The sequence below is a fragment of the Microtus ochrogaster genome, chromosome 5, assembly GCF_000317375.1.
Source record: "Microtus ochrogaster isolate Prairie Vole_2 chromosome 5, MicOch1.0, whole genome shotgun sequence".
Taxonomy (NCBI): Eukaryota; Metazoa; Chordata; class Mammalia; order Rodentia; family Cricetidae; genus Microtus; species Microtus ochrogaster.
The window spans coordinates 8,617,877-8,637,726 of NC_022012.1; the positions used below are offsets into that span (position 1 = coordinate 8,617,877).

Genomic DNA, 19,850 nt, shown 5'->3' on the forward strand with positions numbered 1-19,850 from the left:
TTCTTCAATACTCTTAGCCCTGGATCACCTCAGGTCTCTCCTTCCTCCTCACCCCATCATCCCACAGTCTGCCCACGTTCTTCTACTTTTCTCGACTCCACCGCTTCCAAGGCTTCGCATCCTTGCGTCTTCTCTATGATATATGGGTGTTCCCTTCGTCTGAAAATTTTCCTCTCAGCTCAAAGTCTCCACCCGGCTGGCTGACTCCCTCTCCTCACGCAGACCTTGCGCTGGGCTGCCAGGGCGCATGCGTAGGGCCCGGCTCCGCAGGGCCAGGGGTCCCGGCTCCCAAAAGCCCCCGCGCGCGGTGCAGGCTGGGGGAACATGGCCGCTTCCGGTCTCTCACTGTGGCTGGTGCTAGGCTGACCGCGGCCGAGGCCCTGTGCGTTCCTCCCTGTGCACCTCTCGCCCGCGGCCGCAGAGGGTGCGGCGGCCTCCTTTTCTCGCACCATGGAGAAGAGCTCGAGCTGCGAGAGTCTCGGCGCGCAGCCCCCGGCGGCACGGCCACCCAGCGAGGACTCACTGTCCAGGTGGGGACGGAGGCCGGGGCGGGCGGGCGGAAGGAGAGGAGAGGCCAGCGGAGGCCGGCGGAGGGGCAGGGGCCGCGGGAGAGATGGAAGGGGCAGAGTTGTGCGGGGACGGAGAGGCCGGAGCCTTGAAGAGGGGGAAGCCGCAGACAGCCGGTGTGGGGATGGAGAGCCCGGCCGAGCCTTGGCTCCTCGGCAGGGCCCTCGGTGCGAGAGGGAAAATGCAGTTTCTCTATGGCCTCTACCCTTCTCATCCCTACTCACTTTCCGCTCGTCGAGGTTGCTCCAGTTGTGTTTGAGGATACAGCGTTTTAACTTTAACAGGAAGTCTGTTGTCAAGGGCTTGGTATTTTCACTCTTCTGCCCTCCTTGTCACTGCGTTTGGGGGCCACCACGTCACCAGACAAGTGGCGTTTGGGGACACTCTGGGGCAAGTATGCTTGGGACACAGCCTCACAGAGCCAGTGTCTTAGCTTAAACATCAGTGATATTACCAAAGTACTGTGCATTCTATGTGGTGTTTGTTTGGAACTCTCTTTAACTTTAGAGAATCGCTTCATTATAGGAACGTTTTAGCATCGTTTTACCTTAATGGAGACAGTCACAGGTGATTCTAATGTACAGGCAGGGCAGACTATGCTATTTCTACTAGTGTATTTAGCTCAAGTTTTGTTAGTCTACGAAGGACTACAGGTAAAGTCTGGATGTCTGTCTCGTCACTCTAACGTTGTACTTTGTTTTTATTCAGAGCGCAAATAAATTTTCTTATGAATTCGCCTTCGTAAAATTTTTGTGTGTGTTTATGCTTGCAAAAATTTTTAAATAGTACTCAATTTATCAATCTACTGGGTGAAAGAAACTGTGCGATGCATGAAGCACTATAAAAGATTATTTTTAGAGTGTACGTTTTATCAGATTCCCTTAAACTGGAGGGCCAGGCAGATGTGACGTAGGTGCTGGGAACTGAACCCTGGTCTTCTGCAAGAGCAGCAAGTGCTCTCACTGCCATCTCATCAACGTTGACTTAAATTTCTATTGAGTTTAGCTACAAGAAAAATTAAGCAAAAATTGTTACTTTCAGTTTGTTGGAAAATAGAAACTGTTTCCTTAGCTAAGCAAAAAAACCTTCAAATTTATAACTGAAGTTGATAAAACACTCATCTCTGATGGTCTCAAATGCTTCTATGATGAGATGGATTTGGGTGAAATATTATGTCTGAACAGTTAAATAGTTAATAGATAGTGTATTTTTGTCCTTTCTGGGAAGAATATACAAAGAAAATGAACACTATAGCTCGTTTCAGGATCCCTTTGTTTTGGTTTTTCGAGACAGGGTTTCTCTGCAGCTTTGGAGCCTGTCCTGGAACTCACTCTGTAGACCAGGCTGGCCTCGAACTCTCAGAGATCTGTCTGTCTTTGCCTCCCGAGTGCTGGGATTAAAGGGATCCATTGTTTCTTAAAAAGAACATACTCTGTTGAAGTTGGTTTAAAGGGTTTGGAAAGTCTGTAGTTCCTACTAAAAGTGTGTTGTCTTGATGAAGTGTGATGGGTCCTTTTAAAGTTGTGCTGGTTTAACTTTCCTTCTGGGTCAGCATAGATCTGACTGATCTTTTTGGCTGTAGAAGACCATTTATTTTTCTTTATTCAGATAGTTTCTAATGAACTGTAGTAAGCAGTGTTTGTGTTGAATCTTGCTTTGTATGGCCCTCTTTAGGCAGATCTTGCCTACTCTGCACACGTGTAGCCCCCTCCCCGCCAGGGTGTTGAGACAAACTTTACTTTATCATACTGGTCATCCAACTGTTTCTATAATTTTACTTTTGTTGGTCTCACTCCGATTCTTGGTGTAAGTAGGACTCAACGGAATATAAATATGTCCTTGCATAGGCCAGTTGTGAAGTCTGGGACAGACCTGTCCTTCAGCATGTATTGTACTATTTTACCACCTACATTTAGTTTCTGTCTTCCAGGCTAACTGTAGATTGCACTGTCTGAGTAGGTTTCTTTGATGTCTGCTTTTTACAGTGTGTCGTCTTATGGTGTCTATCTAGTAGGTGCTCTGAACATTGAAACAAAGGAACGTTGATGTATGTTCACCACTGGTCTTGTTGGTTGTCCTCATTCGGAGGATTAAAAGGGACTCTCTCCTGTTGTGACTGACCTGAACAGTTTGACCTCAGGTTCATCCTCAGCTTTCTTGTCTGTGAAGCACTGGTGTGGTCTTTACTGACAGCATATTCTCTCTTCTATGCAAGGTCCTATCCATGTGTCCTCCCCTTGTTTGTCATCCTTCAATCTTGATCACTTTGACTCCCTATTCTCTAATTTTCCATGCCAGTCACTTTAATGTGTCTTTTTTCCTCACCGCATATTCTTGAGCTATTCTGGGTAATACTTGCTTGTCTCTGGTTATTTTGATTTATCAGTTGTTTTCTAGTTGATAAATAATTTAGCATGCATACTCCATGCCCCATTAACTTTCATTAACAAAACAAGATTTACACATGCACAACTGATTGCTTTTTTTTGGGGGGGGGGAGGAGGACGGCTCACTGTGTAGCCCAGTCTGACCTTGAACTAAAAAATTTTCTGCCTTAGTCTCCTGAGTGTTGTGATTACAGGTGTGCACTATCCTACCCTTCAACTTAATTGCATTTTTAAAGTTGCATATCTTTCTTAAAACTATCATCATTTGAAATAGTGAATCCTGGGCTACTGTTTCTGTGGATTTTAATTGTAGTCTAAGGTGGTAAAGAGTTTCTGGGATGCCAAAAGCATATTTTGTTACAAAATCTCATCTGTAGTTTTAGCTTGAAAGTGATTTGTTGGTAGGAAGTATCTTTCAGAGTTTTTCGGTAGTGATGGGTTTATATCATCACATCCTTACCTATTCAGTGGTGTGTTTTCTGGGGCAGCTGGCCAGAAGTAGTGTTAGAAGTTACAGCTTTAGGACAGAGTGACTGTCTGGTTGAGTGTCTCCTTTGGCATTGTTACTACTGGCACTGAGTCAGGTACTGATTGTAGTGGTAATCTAAAAATCATTTTGAAATTTATTATTTCTAGACCATAAAAGAGCTTTAATCTCTATGTAAGGCCCAATATTATTATGAACTTACGAGTACTTATTATCAAGATTTTTAAAAGCTGATTACTATACAAAAGTATGAAAGTTAATCCTGAAACTGGGTTTGGGTCCTGTATACTTTGTTGTTGTTGTTTATTAAATCTCATCTTTAGAGGAAATTTTCTGAGTATTATTAATTTTCAGTTGTGAATAACATAAGCCAAAACTGTAGGCTCTAGGAATTTTTCTAAAAATAGGGATCCTAATATAATGCATTATAATATGACACATTTATAAAATTATTATATGGAGAAATAATGTGAGAGCATAAACAAACCAAACCAGCAACCTGACTTGTCCCCAAGGGAAGGCAATAACTCTGGAGGGCACATTGGTTCAGAAGGCAGGAAGTTTATTTTGGAAAGCTACCAAATTAATGCTATTGTATTAAAAAACCACCAGGGCCTAAGATTGCATGTGATTGAGGATTTTGAGTAGTGGAAATTCCCCAACAGATTCTAGAATAGAAGGTTTTTCATTTTTAGGAAAACTGGCTTTGAATTTGTAAAGTACTTGCTATATTTGTGTCAGGACCTGGACTGATTTCATATGAAGTCAGGTTAAAAGCGGGGTTCTAAAGGTGGTGATGTCAGAGCACAAGGGACTATGGGAGATGCCCTCCTAATGTAGCCCCTCCTGTCACTCTGTAACACACAGCTGGCTGCTGACCCCTGTACTGTGATGGTCTCTGGAGGCCACTGAAAGGACAAGTGACCTGACCCATGGTAGGAACCACTTTCCTTCACAGACTGTGCTTCTGTGAATAACCTTGAGCTCTTTGAGGACTATTTCAGTCCAGATACTGGGCTTTAAATGTTAAAAAGTCAACTTTAAAACATGATTTAATGTATAAGCCCCACTCCCAGCCTAAAACCTAAAACCTGGTATATGAGAAATATAAATAAAAAAAACCCTTCTTTTTAGGGTTAGGCTGTGTGTATGTGCACCTGTGCTTGTCTTCTCTCTCTCTCTCTCTCTCTCTCTCTCTCTCTCTCTCTCTCTCTCTCTCTCTCTCTCTCTGTATGTGTGTGTGTGAAAGAGAGAGAGAGGGAAGGAGAGAGAGAGTACACAACTGTGTTTGTGCTTGTGGCGATGGAGGCTGATTTTGGCTGTCTTCCTCTTGTCCTCCATCTTACTTTTGGACAGGGTTTCCTACTTAGCCAGGAACAGACTGTTCGCCTGGAGCGTCCCGCCCAGGAGTCCTTCCCTCCTCACCATCAGCCGTTTTCCACTTCCAGCACCAGAGTTACAGATACATATGCCTGGCTGTATCTGTGGGTGCTGGGGATCCAAACTCAGGTTTTCATGCCTGCACAGCACACACTTTACTTACTGAACTGTTGCCTAGGTCCCATGTTTTATGTTTTTATTGATATTTAGTTATGTTTTGTAGTGCTCATGAAGGAACCCAAGGCTTCATGCATGCTAGGCAAGTACTGTACCTTTGAGTTATGCCCACGGTTGGCATTAGGTTTAGCACGGTACAACAGGAAACATACACTAATGGTGATTTAATCCAACAGATTTTTCTTTTCTCACATGAAAGTCCACAGTTGTAATGCAGTGGATCTGAGTCAAGGATCTAGATTCTTCATGTGTTTTAGATTACAAAATTGCTATATGAGCCACGATGGCAGGTAGAGCCTGACATTGCATTTTCAGATGAAGGGACAGTTTCTCTCTTTAAAAGACATGCTTTAGCGATCACAAGTTGCTTTTAAACTACTATCCAGTTGACTCTTGCTTGGTCCTGTGACCATGGCTAGCTGTAAGACGGTCTAGGATATTAGGTTCTGTAGGCTCTTTTTTAAGACCTTGTGCTAAGGCAAAGCGTGGAGGTTTTGACTTAAGGAATAGAAGAGAGAGAATACAGGAGACAGGCAGTGATTCTCCCTCACACCAATGAACCATTTAAAAGCAAGAAGCACATTCCTATGATGCTCATACAAGCTGGAAATGCCTCTGATTGCAAGGCAGTAGTCACAACAGAAAATGAGTGGCATCAAAGCCATTAACAAAAACATTTTAACCTTAGCCACATGGTGATGGTGGTTTTGCAATCCTTTGATCCCAGCACTCGGGAGGCAGAGGCAATTCTGTGTGAGTTCTCACAGTCAGCCTGGTCTACAGAGCAAGTTTAGGACAGACTCCCAAACTACACAGAGAAACCTGTCTCCAAGAGAGAGAGAGAAAAAGAAAGGAAGAAAGGAAAACAAAACAACAACAAAAAGTCTTAACCTAACTTTACTAACAGTCTACATCTTTCTTAGGGTGTGGTTGATTGTTAGTCTGTTCCAACAGCAATGCTTGCAGAAAGTCAATCACTGTTATTTTAAGTACCAGTGGCACTGCCCAGACAGGGGCTAGGGACCCCTGAGAGTTTCCATACATCTTACAGATTGTAAGGGATGTAGTGATAATAACATCGAGGTCCTGAGGAAACTAGTCCTCAGGGCTCTGCTTCTCTGAGACACACCCACCATGATTATGCTAACCAGTGAGAGTTTTCCGTGAGTTCCAAAGCTGCTTGCTGTTCCTCTCCATGGTTCCTGACAGCAGCAAATGAGTGGCTGTTCAGGCAGTTTTATGTGTCTCACCTCAAGTTTGCGCTTCTGTATAAAGGACAATAATTGATGGACCAGTGACTTTGGGCCATAGTTTTCTTAAACTAAGCAAAGATACCTGCCTGTAAAGGTCAAAAATAAAGTTAATCTTATTTTATTAATATTAAAAAAACATTCGCTATATCAAAAGGGGTAACAAAAATAGAAACATCCAGGGTAAGTTTTGCTTTTCACATGATAGTTGTTACAATAGCAAATTAATAGAGTTAATAAACAACATAATGTAAACAATAGCCCTGAATGTTTGTTGTAGGCTTACTATGTGCTATGACGCTAGGTTACTTAGGTGCTCTTCTCACGTAAGTCTATATTAGCTTGACAGTATTAAATTTTCCATTTTACAGATAAGAAAACTGAAGATAGAGTGGATTGTCCTTGAAGTCCAAGTCTGTCTGGCTTCAGGGTCTGTATGACACAGAAGTGATTGTATCTGAAGATTAGGTGCTGAGGTTCAGACAGCTTTGCAGTTAGAGGACAGTTCCTGTACAGGTTGACACTGGCCGTGTTCCCTGTGGAGAAACGGGAAGTCACGTTGGTGAACTGGGGATTTTCTTTAGCTTTGAGTATTTCTTCTTCCATACAGAAAGCAAGGTGCTGGTGTCGTATAGTTTTCATTTGCAAGGACAGTTTTCTGTTTTGAAGATCACGTGAATTATGCAAGGGAACCCTTTCCCCCTCTTTCCCTGCCCCTGAGACTTTGCACAGTCATTTAGAATACTTAACTCTGGGCTCATTCAGTGTCTGAACCCCTAAGTTCCTTTGTGTTTGTTTACAGTTAATGTGTTAAGAGCCATTGACATTTGAAGATCATCAGAAGTGAAGATAAAAGATCTCAAAAATTATAATGTAAGTGAATGGGAAACTATGAAAAATGGACAGACATAATTGCCAGTATATCTTTGGAATCTGATGTTATCCCAAATGAAATGTGTGCACATGAGTAATCAGTGATTTCAAACTTTAATCTCAGTTCCATGTCTGGTCCAGAACATCCTGTGATTTCTTGTACCTGGGGAGAGCAGTCATTAAGTTTTAGTCACCCAGTAATTTTCCATTAGACTTTGGGGCACGGGGGTGCTTCTGTGTACTTCCTCCCTTTTCTTCCTTTGAAGTTTGATGTGAGAACAGGATGCATAGGGTACCAATTGCATTTATGTGGAGACTTTGTTTTCTGGCAGTAGATACATATGTGGTTTATGTTGCTGCCATGTTGTATGTCTTAGTCATAGAGAGGACAGTTAGAGGCAAGTCTTCTCCCTCCCTTTCCCACCTGTTCCTTTCTTCTCTGATTCTTCTGTGAGGATTCACTATGTATTACTCTATGGGCTGGATCCTACATATTTATTTCCCTCCTGAGAGTCTATCGTAGCCCAGTCTGGCCTCAAACTCACTTTGTCTCTGAGGGTGGGCATGACTTCTGATCCTCTTGGCACCAGGACTACAGGAGAGCGTCATAGCACTTGGTTTATGGGATTCTTCAGATTGATTTCTGGGCTTTTTAAATGTGAGGCAAACTCTCTACCAATTAGTTCTGAATTCTTGATAACTTGATGCTGTGATAGCTATATTACAGTTAGGTCCATTAGCATCTCTCTGAAAAAGATGCTCTGGAGACGGCACATTCTAGTTAGGTGGTGCTTGGTGAACACTTAGTTTGCAGTTTCTAGCCTGTTCTGGATCATTGGGAACAGATCCAAAGATCTGTACTGAAGCTTGAGATCCGTTAGTTCAGATCCATTTTGTACTCTCAGTCCACTCCAAGTTTGCAGATGATGGAAAGATGTTGGGAAGTTTATTGATCCAGTTAATTTGGGGAGACTGGGAAAGCTTAGTGTTTTTTCTCCAAAGTCTTCATGGGTCATGTTGTATTTTTTGTTTGGCTAGACAGCCTCACTGTCCTTCATGTTTATAGGCCCCTCTTCCATCTTAGATGTTAGTTAGCATCATGACCACCATCCCTGGAAAAACCCAGAAGCCACGGATGTATCATTTTCCTGAAGTTTGCACATTTTCTCAGTCTTTAGCCACATGTATGGCTAATTCTGATTTTGAAATTATTGGGTAATAATTTTGATGGAGAAAGAACACTTCTTTTTAATGTTAGATATTTATACTCTTGTCTGGATTGAGTGTCCTATACTTCTGAAGATCTTCACTCTTTTTAGAGTATGTAAGTGGGAGGTGCAGGCTAGCTGTGCTGTGAGCAACTCTGTTTATTGTTTGTCTTTGGGCTCTGTGAAGCAGTGTTGGAGTCATTGAGTTTACAGAGGTTGCCTTTGAAATTAATTGTATTTGTAGTATTTTGTCACAGTGTATTTGTAATACATTGGCATTTATTGACAACTTTAAGGAATGTTTTGAACCATACATTTGGAGTTAACTTTTTTATTTTACATATTTCATATTGTGTCTTACAGTTCCTGAAATATACCTTGTATTTTTAAATGAAGTTAGCTCTGTTTTTAAAAAAATATCCTGTAGTGTTGGAATTATAAAAAAGTTAGATTACTAATGTTACTACTCAATTTCTGAGTGTTTTGAGATATGTCTTAGTTTAAGGATGCTTTTCAGGTGTTAATAATTTGCTTTTGTGATATGGGAGACCAAGCCTAGGCTAGGCTTGCACATGCTCAAAGTGCTTGTTTAAGTAGCTGTTCGTCTCTATACATTCATTATCCTTGTCTTTCCAGATGCCAATTCCATTATCATTGATGTTGTACCCGTAGGCTCAAATTTGCAAATAGATCATCTCCAGAAAGGGACTTAGCCTGGAATGTAGCTCATTGGTAGAACAGTGTTGGGCATTCATAGGTTCAGTCCCCAGCATCATAAAGGAAAAAGAAAGAAAAAAGAACTTTATTATGTAGTGTTAATTCCCTTCCAAAGGAATTGACTTAAGAAATTTCATACATGCTGAAAGATACTTCGGAATGACACTGTATTTCTTGGATGACCTGGGAAATGTGTGGAAACCTAGAATGTCACAGCTGTCATTTACGGAGTTGCCCTAGTATTTATTGTATTTATTGTATAAATTTAATTTAACTTAAATGTTTGCCATTGATTTAGTTTAAAATCAGAATGAAAAATGTACACACTGGTCTCTTGACTTGTTTCTTATTTCTTGCGCTCAGATTTTACTAAGTATTTAAGCATGTTATTAAAGTAATCTTTACACAAATAACCTAAATTCTTTCATTGTATAAGAGTCTGTGATGTTGTCTACTTGACAGGATCTAGAATCCCCTGGAAGAAGGGCACTTGGCTTGCCTGTGGGGAATTATCTTGATTATGTTATTCCAAGTGGGAAGACCCTTTTTAATAGAGGCTAGGACTACTCTCTGGGCAAGGTTACGTAAGGCGGAGAAAGTGAACTGAGCTCCAGGACATGCATTTCTGCTTCTTGACTCTGGATGTGAGGAACCTACTGTTTCTGACTCCTTAAATTGATTTGTCAGGTCTTTTATCACAACAACAGAACAAGGAACTGGAACAGAGTCTTAGTGATCAGTCCGTTCAGGCCATCACCTTCAATACACAAAACACTCAAGGATACTGTACTGGAAGACTTCTTCCAGGAACTAGTCACAAGAAAATGATTAATGAATAAATAAATAAATAAATAAATAAATAAATAAATAAATAAATAAATAAATATCCACTCGTCTGTTCGGTCTAAACCCAGTAGCTAATAAGCGTATAACTAGATGTCGGTTTTATAGTTGCACAGCTCTTTTGCTTGTGCAGTCTGTGATTTCTCAAGAGCCGTCATGATAGATAACAGACTCAAAATTTTACAGTGCCCCTACTAATGAAAGATGGAACTGGAATTTGGATTTTCGCAAAACTGCTCTGCTGTTTACAAAGTGCTCTCCCAATATAAACTGTAGAGCGGGAGTGGTGAAAGTTCCTGGGGTGTACATTTTGCTGAATAAAAGAAATTTCTTGTTGGAAAGCTGATATCAGGCTCAGTCAGCCCCATTACATCTAGCTACAAAGATCTCCCTTTGTCTAGGACGTCTCTTTCTCTGTTCATTTAAGACTACCTCAGAAAAGTAAAGTAAAAAAGACTTTCCTCAGTCCTGTCATAAAACAGAAAAAAAAGGAAAAAGCAAGCTAGTAGTTATGACTTTAATGGCCTGTTACTCTAGCAACCAGCTAGTCTGGAATATAGGGAGCCGCATTCAAGAGTCGGTGCACACCATTGTTGGGAGTCATAACTAAGGTATTAAGTTTTCAGGCTGGGAAGAGGATGGGGTATGGTGTGTGCCTTCTTAGTGATGGGAAAACAAGCAAACACAACCCAACTCCAATTCCTTATCTTCACCCAACACTGTGAAGTCTGTGGAAAGTTAGTTAATTGGAAGGACAGTGACTTGTGAGTAATGTGTGCTTGTCCTGGGAAAGTACCTGCATAGCCTAAGGAGTGAATGACACCAGTTCATTTAACAATGAATTCACATTTGCCTGTAGCATGAGAAGATTATACAAAACGTCACTTATTAAGACACAAATGAGGGCTGGGGAGGTAACTTGGGTCAAGAACACTTGTTGCTCTTGCAGAGGACTTAGGTTCAGCCATCAGCACCTACATGGCAGTTACACCCATCCGTAACTCCAGTTCCAGGGGATCCAACATCCTCTTCGGATTTCTGCAGGCATTAGGCATGCGTATGGTGCACAGATGCACATGCAAGTAAAACACGCACACAAAGTAGACAGATGTGTGGAGTCTCAATGTGCATGTGTTCTCTGTACCTGCTGAGGTCAGTGTTGCTTAGATCGAAGCTTTACTAAGCTGACTCTAGGTAGCATGAATTATAATCAGAAAAGTTCAGTTTAGATTATTTCTCTCTGGCCGGGCGGTGGTGGCGCACGCCTTTAATCCCAGCACTCGGGAGGCAGAGGCAGGCGGATCTCTGTGAGTTCGAGACCAGCCTGGTCTATAAGAGCTAGTTCCAGGACAGGCTCCAAAACCACAGAGAAACCCTGTCTCGAAAAACCAAAAAAAAAAAAAAAAATTAGATTATTTCTCTCTGCTAACTTATGTGTGAGGAGCTTTCCCTGTAGACTATACATGTAGTCCACTTAAGTACTAGCTTAAGCTGCTCTCTGAGCATGTAAAAATCATTTCAAATCAATGTTTTTTTAATAAAATACACTTTGAGTTAAGTTATGTTAGTGCTGCTGTGGCTGCCGTGCTGGTGCTTAGCCCAGCCCTGGCCTTACCCCACCTCCTGTTGACACTTTCATTACAATGCTTTGGTGCTTACCAGTTCTGTCAAACCATACTGTGGGAAAACAAGTCTTGCAGGCTGTTATCAGTATAAATTAGCTGTTAGATTTATGTTGGAAATAACAGATCACATGCACTGAATTGATCTGGAAATAAAATGATACCAATATAACTGTGTGTCCTGGATGACCTGTTCTTACTTTGTTCTCTAAATGAAGATTCATTTCTGTCATACAGTGTGATAACACATTGTTTCTGACACTTCTCTTGTCCTGTAGATTGGTGACATTTAAACATCAGAGCTGGCATAGCATTTTAACAGGACACAGTACTGTGTTATATATAGTGAGGTATCCTCTGTTTTGGAGACAGATATTCTGACAGTAAGTTTTTGTGTTGCAAAGCACACTGCAGGCTTTTATTACTTTAGTAAAATTTTCAGCATGATGACTAACAAGCACAAGCTCATACAATGGTTAGGAAGGACACTGCAGTCCATTGTGTGGGTGCTGAGAGCAAAATTAGCATTCCTAGAAAAGCTTTCTCCCAGTCAGAATACAGAACGCATTCTTTAATATTTGTGGGCGACAGCATTATTAGGAAGAAAACATTCTGAAGGTACCTCTCCTTTCATGGGATACTCACCAAAAATGGAATTGTCAGTGAGAGAAGCTGTTTAAACAAGGCAAGTGGTTTAGATCTTACTTTAACAACTGTGGTCAGCTGAGCCTGGGCGTGGAAGAAACATGGCCGACAGATCCTGAACCCTCTTGAGACTTGTTTACGAGGACTGAAAAGCAGGTGACGTGATCTAACTTTCTGGGCTGTTTTGAGTTAAGCATGTGTGATGCTAGTAACGTTTCTAGTGTCTCTGATGTTCACTTTTACGAATAGTGGGTTAGCAGGAATCGGGTATGAATATTGGAATCTGTTAGTGCTTGGATTTTATTTTCTGTCTATTATTGTTGAGCGCTGCTAGTGATGAGTGACAAGGATGTAGTATGATTTTATTAACAATCCAGAAAACCAGGTGTCGGAGACAGTACTCTACTGTTGTTTTCATTAAAAGCACTGGTGGTAGACTTGGCCTTGTGATTGAAGCTTGTATTAGTCTTGAATGAATTGAAAGTTGTGCATGAGTGTGTGTGTGTGTGTGTGTGTGTGTGTGTGTGTGTGTGTGTGTGAGTGTGTGTGTACTTTTAAAACTCTCTCCTAATATTTGTACTCTAAGGTTTAGTGTTGACTAGAATTATTTTGAGTTTAGAAATTTGTCAGTTTTCCATTGTACATGAAAACACTTCACAGTGTCAAGCTAGTGAAGATGGACTTTTAGGCCCAACTGTTTAGTTTGATTTTCTTTTTTTAGTGGTTCCTTATTTCTCATTTCATCTTGTTACTTTCTAATGTGGAGCTCTTGTATTTACACAATGCAGTTGTTTAACACTTTCTACTAGTTCAATATTAAACACTGCTTTTATATAGTGTCAGCAGTTTATTGTATGGATAAAGAAAGAGCTTAGATTAAGTTGATTGGATTTATTTGTCAGGTGGTGAAACCAGGATTCTTGGACTGAAAGCACATGTTTCAGCCACTGGATTCGCTGTCTTATTCTGGGCTTTCCTTGTTTCCTTTACATCTTTTATGAACCTTTATCTTCACTTTGGGCTGTGATGAGATGCCAACGTATCAAACTAGCACCTTGTTAGCCTGCCGGTCTCTAAGACAGTGAGCCTACTTTTTACAATACATGATACACAATAACATATGTTGGTTATGTAGCAGAGGCAGAAGGAAAAGAGATTTAAGAAGTTCCTGCTCCTCAAATGGAGAGAAAGAGGGAGAGAGCAGGAGGGCAGTTAGCTGACCCTGCAGTTGGAGGGAGAATTCCTCAAACTCCGTCTTTCTGGGAAGCTGAGGTAGTGCTTTTAGGTATGTTTGAGGTGGTGTATGAATCCTGCTGTCTTCAGACATTATTTTTTTCTTTAGCAGCATTAACAAAAGATGCTTAAGTCTGGTAATGTCTCAGTACTTCCTTAGGTACCCAGAGACACTGGCATTCATTTGATTAGGAGGGATTTTCTCAATTTGCAAGTTTGCGTATTAACCACTTCTGAAATGTGTAGCTGGGGGACAGGGGCTCCCAAGTAAAAGAAACCCCAGTAAAATAGAAGTTTCTTTATGTAGTCTTTTTATATTGTTTGGAGAAGGACAGAGAAATTCCCGCCTGCCTGTTGTGTTACTGTTCGCATCAGTACTGCACTTTGTGGTGGTCAAAGTTCTGAGTGGGACAAGGAAGGGAAAGAGCACTGTGGTACCACAGCGGGCGGGCAGGTGTGTGAGGGCCACTGCGGCAGTAACCGGGTCTGTCTGCTTCTTGTGGATGAAGCACAACCACTGGCGGGGGTGGGGAGGGCTGGGGACAGAGACTGAGTGCTTTTGCTGCTCTGTGCCCTCTCTTACTGTGTATTTGTGTATCGTTTTTCAGAGGTTTGTGGGAAACAGAAATTAGCATTCAAATAACACCAGCTTTATTCTTCTATGTAGGAACTAAAAAGAGTGTAATCTGGGATATAAGGAGAAGAGAACTTAGATTGACTTCCATTTTTTAAAGTAATGCTGAAAATTTAGATAAATGCATTTGTGGTGGGCATTGAGCCCATGGGTCTTACTTCTACTAGGCGCACATAGCCATTAAATTACACCCAGCATGTTTGTGAGTTGTTAATGGCCTTCTTATGGGATAGTGGTCAGAATTTATTATATTAGAGTAAAATGGCAAGGCTGTTGTGAGGGTACTCCTCAGAGGGAAAGCTGTCTACATGAATAAAATTGCAATGTTGTTGTGAGGGTACTCCTCAGAGGAAAAGCTGTCTACGTGAGTGTTGTGTTGTTGTGAGGGTACTCCTCAGAGGGAAAGCTGTCTACGTGAGTGTTGTTGTGAGGGTACTCCTCAGAGGGAAAGCTGTCTACGTGAATGCTGTAAAGTACAATTGATGTCTTGGACAGTGCTGGCTATATTCTGACCAGCTTTGCTATAATGTTCATTAATTTCTAAGATTGGTGCTGTTGATGCTTCCTGTCTTGGCATAACAGGCTCGCCTCTCTGAAGAGATACGTTAATGCTCTGGGGCACGGAGTGTGGTAATCACTTCATTGTAGAACACAGTCAGTTCTGTCTTACTGTGAATTTTACTGGTACTGACATGTTATCCAGTAATGGCTTTTAGTATATGTTTACTAAGTGTGTGTATGTGTTTGTATGTTGTGTTTATATATGTGTTGTGTTCATGGGTATGTATTTGTGTTTATATGTGTGTTTGTATGTATGTATGTGTATTTATATGTATGTGTGTATTTCCATTGACAGATATACAGGAATAGAAGAAGATTGTAATTTTTAATTTAATTTTAGCTCTTAACTCTAATTTTAGTTCCTAACTCTGCTTACTGGCTTGGGCCAAAAGGTCCACACTGATCGGGAATGAAAAACAAATGCTGCTGCAGATTGAGAACTTTTGCTCTGGGAAATATTCATTATAATTAAAGAACGGTGCTAAGGAACAAGGCTAGCATCTCTCAGATATTGACATTGTGTGTGTGTGTGTGTGTGTGTGTGTGTGTGTGTGTGTGTGTGTGTGTGTGTGTACATACCGAAGAGGGGAGAGTTGGGAACTATCCACTATCAGGGGCTGAAGAGTTATGAAGACCCTGAAAACTAGTTCAGCACAATGTTTTCAGTGTTTACAACTGTGATTCTCAGCCTCAGTCAGTCTTGAGCTCAGTCTCTCTACTGGCACTGTCTGATCATGGTAACTCTTCTGTTTGCTTTATTTGATGTAGGATTTCATCATTTATCTATAGGCAGGCTAAAACATGCTATTTGCCTCTGCTTTCCAAACTGTAGGGTGACAGGCCTGACATTCCACATCCTGCTAGCTGTTTCTTGATGTTTTGGTTGTGAGCCTAGCCTTTAAAAGATGAGCCATATCTCTGGCCCCAACTGTTTCTGTAAGAATCAGATTGTTAGAGTTTCGCCCATTTTAACTTTACACTTGTGTATTTAAGTCCATGGTGGTCAACTAGGGTTTCTAGTTGTTGGGAGGAGTCCTTTTCTCATCTCCGTTAAGTAGAATAATAGTGGGTTTGGTATTGCTTGCGAGATAAGGTGCTACACTGTTATATGTGTTATTTTATTTCATCATCATATGTATATGAATAGCTCGTAGCATGGATAACAACTCAGTAGATAGTAAGTAATTTATCCAATAAATTTAAATGTGTGAATATCTACTGTAATGCCAGCTATTGGGCTAGGCCAGTGTTTATCATTCAAGAAAATTGTTACCCTCCTAAGGAACATTTTTAAAAATACATTTCTCTCTGTTTTGCCCCTTCCCCCCATGCTCACAGAGTGAATATGATTTTATCTACTTTGTTTTGGGATTGAAATAATAAAGTTTTCATTGATTGTGTTGGTACATGCTTATAGTGCCAGCACTTGAGCAGTGAAGATAGAAGAGTCAGGAATTCAAAGCTAGCCTAGGCTACATGAGACTTTATCTTAGAAAACAAAATAACTTTAAAAATTTTTTTGTTGTTTTGTTTGGCCCTACCTCTAAGGGCCATTTATTCACACCTCTGGCGCTCATGTTCTCCCATTGGGAATACGGATTCTTGACTCTGGGGATCTCATGATGATCAGTATAGACAAGATGTGGAATCCTTAAAGGTTTGTACTTTAACGGATATGGGAGACAGAATAAACACATAAGACAAAATGTGATGCTGTGGAAAGAAAGGAAGGAAGCAGGTGGAGGATGGGTTGATAACAGTGCACTTTAAATAAGAGAGCCCATGTGAGCAACAGTTCTGACAGGAACAAAGGAAAGCAGGAATGTGTGCAGGAAGAGTTAGCAGGAGTGGTGCCCAAAGGTGCAGGGGAGCCCTAGAGCAGATAGGAGATGAGGTCAGGACAGCAGCAGATAGTGAAACAATACGTGGTCATTTTAAGGACTTGGACTTCCCTAGCAGTGGCATGGGAAGCTTAGGATAGTTGAGAGGAGATGAATGATGATCAGCATCTTCCAAAGGCTTCTGTATGAAGAATGAATAAGAACAGAGCAAGGCATCTGTTTAGGAAATCATTCCGGAAGAAGGTGGCACACTAGCAGAAGAGGTGTGTCACAGTGGAGAAATGTATGTGTTTTGAAGGCCAAATAATTTCTTGAGAAAGTGAAAAGTGACTCAAGTTTTTGGTTGGAGGAAGCAGAAGGCTAATTGCCATTTACTAAGATATGAAAGACTTTGGAGCTGGGTAAAGAACCGTAGAGTTAGGTTTGGGGTCTATGGAGGTACTTAAATAAGTCATTTGCTGAGAGTCTAGAGAGAGCTCTGGAGTTGACCGGAAGTCAAGCTTCCCTTGTTTAGAGGTGGCGCTGTTGAGAGGCCAGATGAGATTATTAAGGAGGGAATACATATAACCCCAGGGAAAAGGCTCAGGGTCCTGGTGGAGGTAAGGGACAGTCCAGTGTGAGCCCGAGGCCTGGAGGAGGGACCATTTCAAGAAACAAGAAGAGTGGCTTCTGAATAGGGGGAGACTGACTCCATGGGCTCCACATGTGACTCAGGTTGTCATCCTAGGTGAGGCAGCCTGAGGTACCTGGTGTAAGTTGTCAGGGCAAGCCCAGGCATGGTGACTTCCCCATGTTGTCAGCAGTGCAGGTGATTGTTCTCCTAAGCTTCTCAAAAGCTGCTGGCAACAAAATTAAAGGATACTGTTTGGAGTAGTCCCACAGGTTGTTTAGGGATTGTGATCTTTGAGCTCATAGAGATCCAATCCTCCTGCCTCTGCCTCTCAAGTGGTAGGATTAAAGGCCTGTGCCATCACTGCCTCTTTGGGCTAGAGTCTTAAAGGAAGTGTTCTCTCTAGCCTCTTAAGGAGCCTTTGCCTGGGAGAGGGGCTCTTGATATATCGTACATAAATACACACACACAGGACTCCAGAAAGCACAAACCTTGCTTTTCTTTCACCCACCATCTTTCCCTAAGTTTCTTTTTTATTTTATCTGTGTGTCCTCATCGTGGCTTCTAAGGGGTTTGATTTAAATCATCCAGTCTTTTGATCCTTATTCTTTCACTCATGTATTTACCAACAAAGACTTTGCAAATATCTGCTTGTTGCCAACTGCATAGGAGATTCTAGGGACAGAATGGGGCTAAATAACATTCTTCTTTCTTGACATTCCCCTTCCTTCTTGAAATTTGCGGTCTTATGGGATGTAGTAATTTATTAAAACACAAGCTATATAGGAGCAGATTAGGATAAGTGGAAAGATACAGAAGCATCAAGTGTCATGAGCTTGCTCTGTGGGTCCCACATCTGACAGGATTCCTGAGGAGATGATGTGTAATAAGTCTTTTGTCCTATCAGCCAGCTCCCAAATAATGACATGGAGACTTCTTATAAAAACCCAGCCTATGGCTTAGGCTTGTTCCTAGCTAGCTCTTAAAACTTAACCCATTTACATTAATTTACTACATTCTTTTCCATCTTGAACCTCTTGCCTTTTGTCTGTGTTTTCCGGCATCCCTTTCATGCCTAGATTCCTCGTCCTCCTCCTCTTCATTTCTTGCCCCAGAAATTCCACCTATACCTCCTGTGTAGCTGTTTGTTCAGCTTTTTCTTACGCCAGTCACAGCAATACACCTTCACACCATGTACATGTATCCCCACAATAGTTCCCCCCTTTTGTATAAATTAAAAGGAAAGGTTTTAACTCTAACATAGTAAAACCACATACAATAAGAACAATTATCAACTAAGAATTAAATTCACAGTTGCTTAGTCCATATGTATTTGGCAGATTTGGAGAAAGTATCTATTTTAGTGAGTCCAGAGTTTTATACTTAAACTGTTTTCTATCATAACTTATATTACTACCCTAAAAATATCTTCTTAGGTAAACAACTTAAACTTTTATGTTTCTTAGCCTTATAAATTTACATCTCTTATGTAAGTTTCTTTTCTGAATTTGGTAACAAAGAAAACTAGAACCATCTCATCTTCATCAGAGACCCCAGAAGGAAACAACATTATCTGAGTAAACAGTGTGACTTCCAAGACTAAATAAATGACAGAGTCATCTGGATGCTTGGGTAGTCACCAAAGGTTTCTCTGAAGTATTCAGGCATCCATCCTTGGTCTACAGGCTTAGGATATCTGATAGACTTTTCTGTGAGGAAAATTTAGAAAGACTGACTTACTTTGTCTTGGCAAAGCTCAGCAATCTTTTTTCTTTGTGTCCTGCTTGTCTGTTGCGGGAGGTCCTTCCGCTCCTCCAGCCTATAGCCGCTGAGTGTATCGATTCTTGTATATTGATACAAAGTTAAATTATATTGACTATTGTATGCATGCATGTTTCTACCTCTGTTTAAAATATTTTTTATGTATTGACATATATTGTATTGATATATATATATATATAGTATATATTCACCATATTACAGTGTACATTTCTACCTCTGATTAAGATACTTATATATTGTTTGTGTATTGATATATATTTACCATACTGCAATGTTTATTTGTACATTGTTTATATTTGTAGGTCATTGTCCTCATTTGTTTCACAGTCGTTTATTGTCTTAGTCTTTAAGTTAGATAGGTATTGAGAATTATATAGATTAATAGTCATCTAAGTTTGTCATTTATAATTAGACTAATCAGGTTCTTTAGATATATAGAGATTATACTCAGTATAGATAATCTTCAGCCTCTTCAAAGAGCTGTAGAAAATGGCCTTTAATCTAACTAAGAGTTTCGTGATAGTGAGACACAATTGCTCCTGGCAACACCTCTCTATTCCCAAGAGAATGTTGAGCACTAAAGACACTCCACCTGGAGCCTTTCTTTTTGGCAGAACTGGCCTTGGGGCAAAGAAATGCCCATACCTCAACCACTGACAAAGATACAGAGTGTTCATCAATGGATAAAACAGGACTGTCATATCCTGCCAAGACAGGGTAAGATAGTTTTGAAAAGTTGCTTGCCTTTGAAAATGGTATGTCAGTTATGTTAGGCCTTAGCCAAAGTTGGTTGCTTCAACACTGCTAACGTGACTTTGGGTGATTGCCCAGGTAGCTAGTTGTCTCAATGATTTGTTGCATGTTTTGGAAGTTGTTTTACTGAACTTCCTAATTACCCAGGTAACATTATTTCCCTTCTCAGATCTTCGATGGGGTTGAAGACTATATAAATGTAGTTACTTTTCTCTCATGACTTGGCCAAGTTATTTATTATACAAGACCTAAGCTAGTTAGAATAGGATATTTGCACTTA

At 40.9% G+C, this 19,850-nt stretch overlaps 1 protein-coding gene across 4 annotated transcripts in view; it reads left to right on the forward strand.

The window, feature by feature from the left end:
• Positions 1 to 301: 301 nt before the first annotated feature.
• Mtmr2 (myotubularin related protein 2) overlaps positions 302 to 19,850 on the forward strand; it is a 57,302-nt gene continuing 37,753 nt past the window's right edge. Inside the window, exons 1-2 of one of the 4 annotated variants that reach the window (XM_026779341.1) lie at positions 454 to 530; positions 7,051 to 7,121. Coding sequence is in view for 1 of the 4 variants with exons in the window: in XM_026779340.1 (XP_026635141.1) it covers positions 451 to 530 (80 nt within the window). In the remaining 3 variants the exon portion in view is untranslated. Of the gene's footprint in view, positions 531 to 697; positions 855 to 7,050; positions 7,122 to 12,104; positions 12,313 to 19,850 lie in introns of those variants that run through there. The other 3 variants (XM_026779340.1, XM_026779342.1, XM_013346100.2) reach the window with 3 other exon arrangements.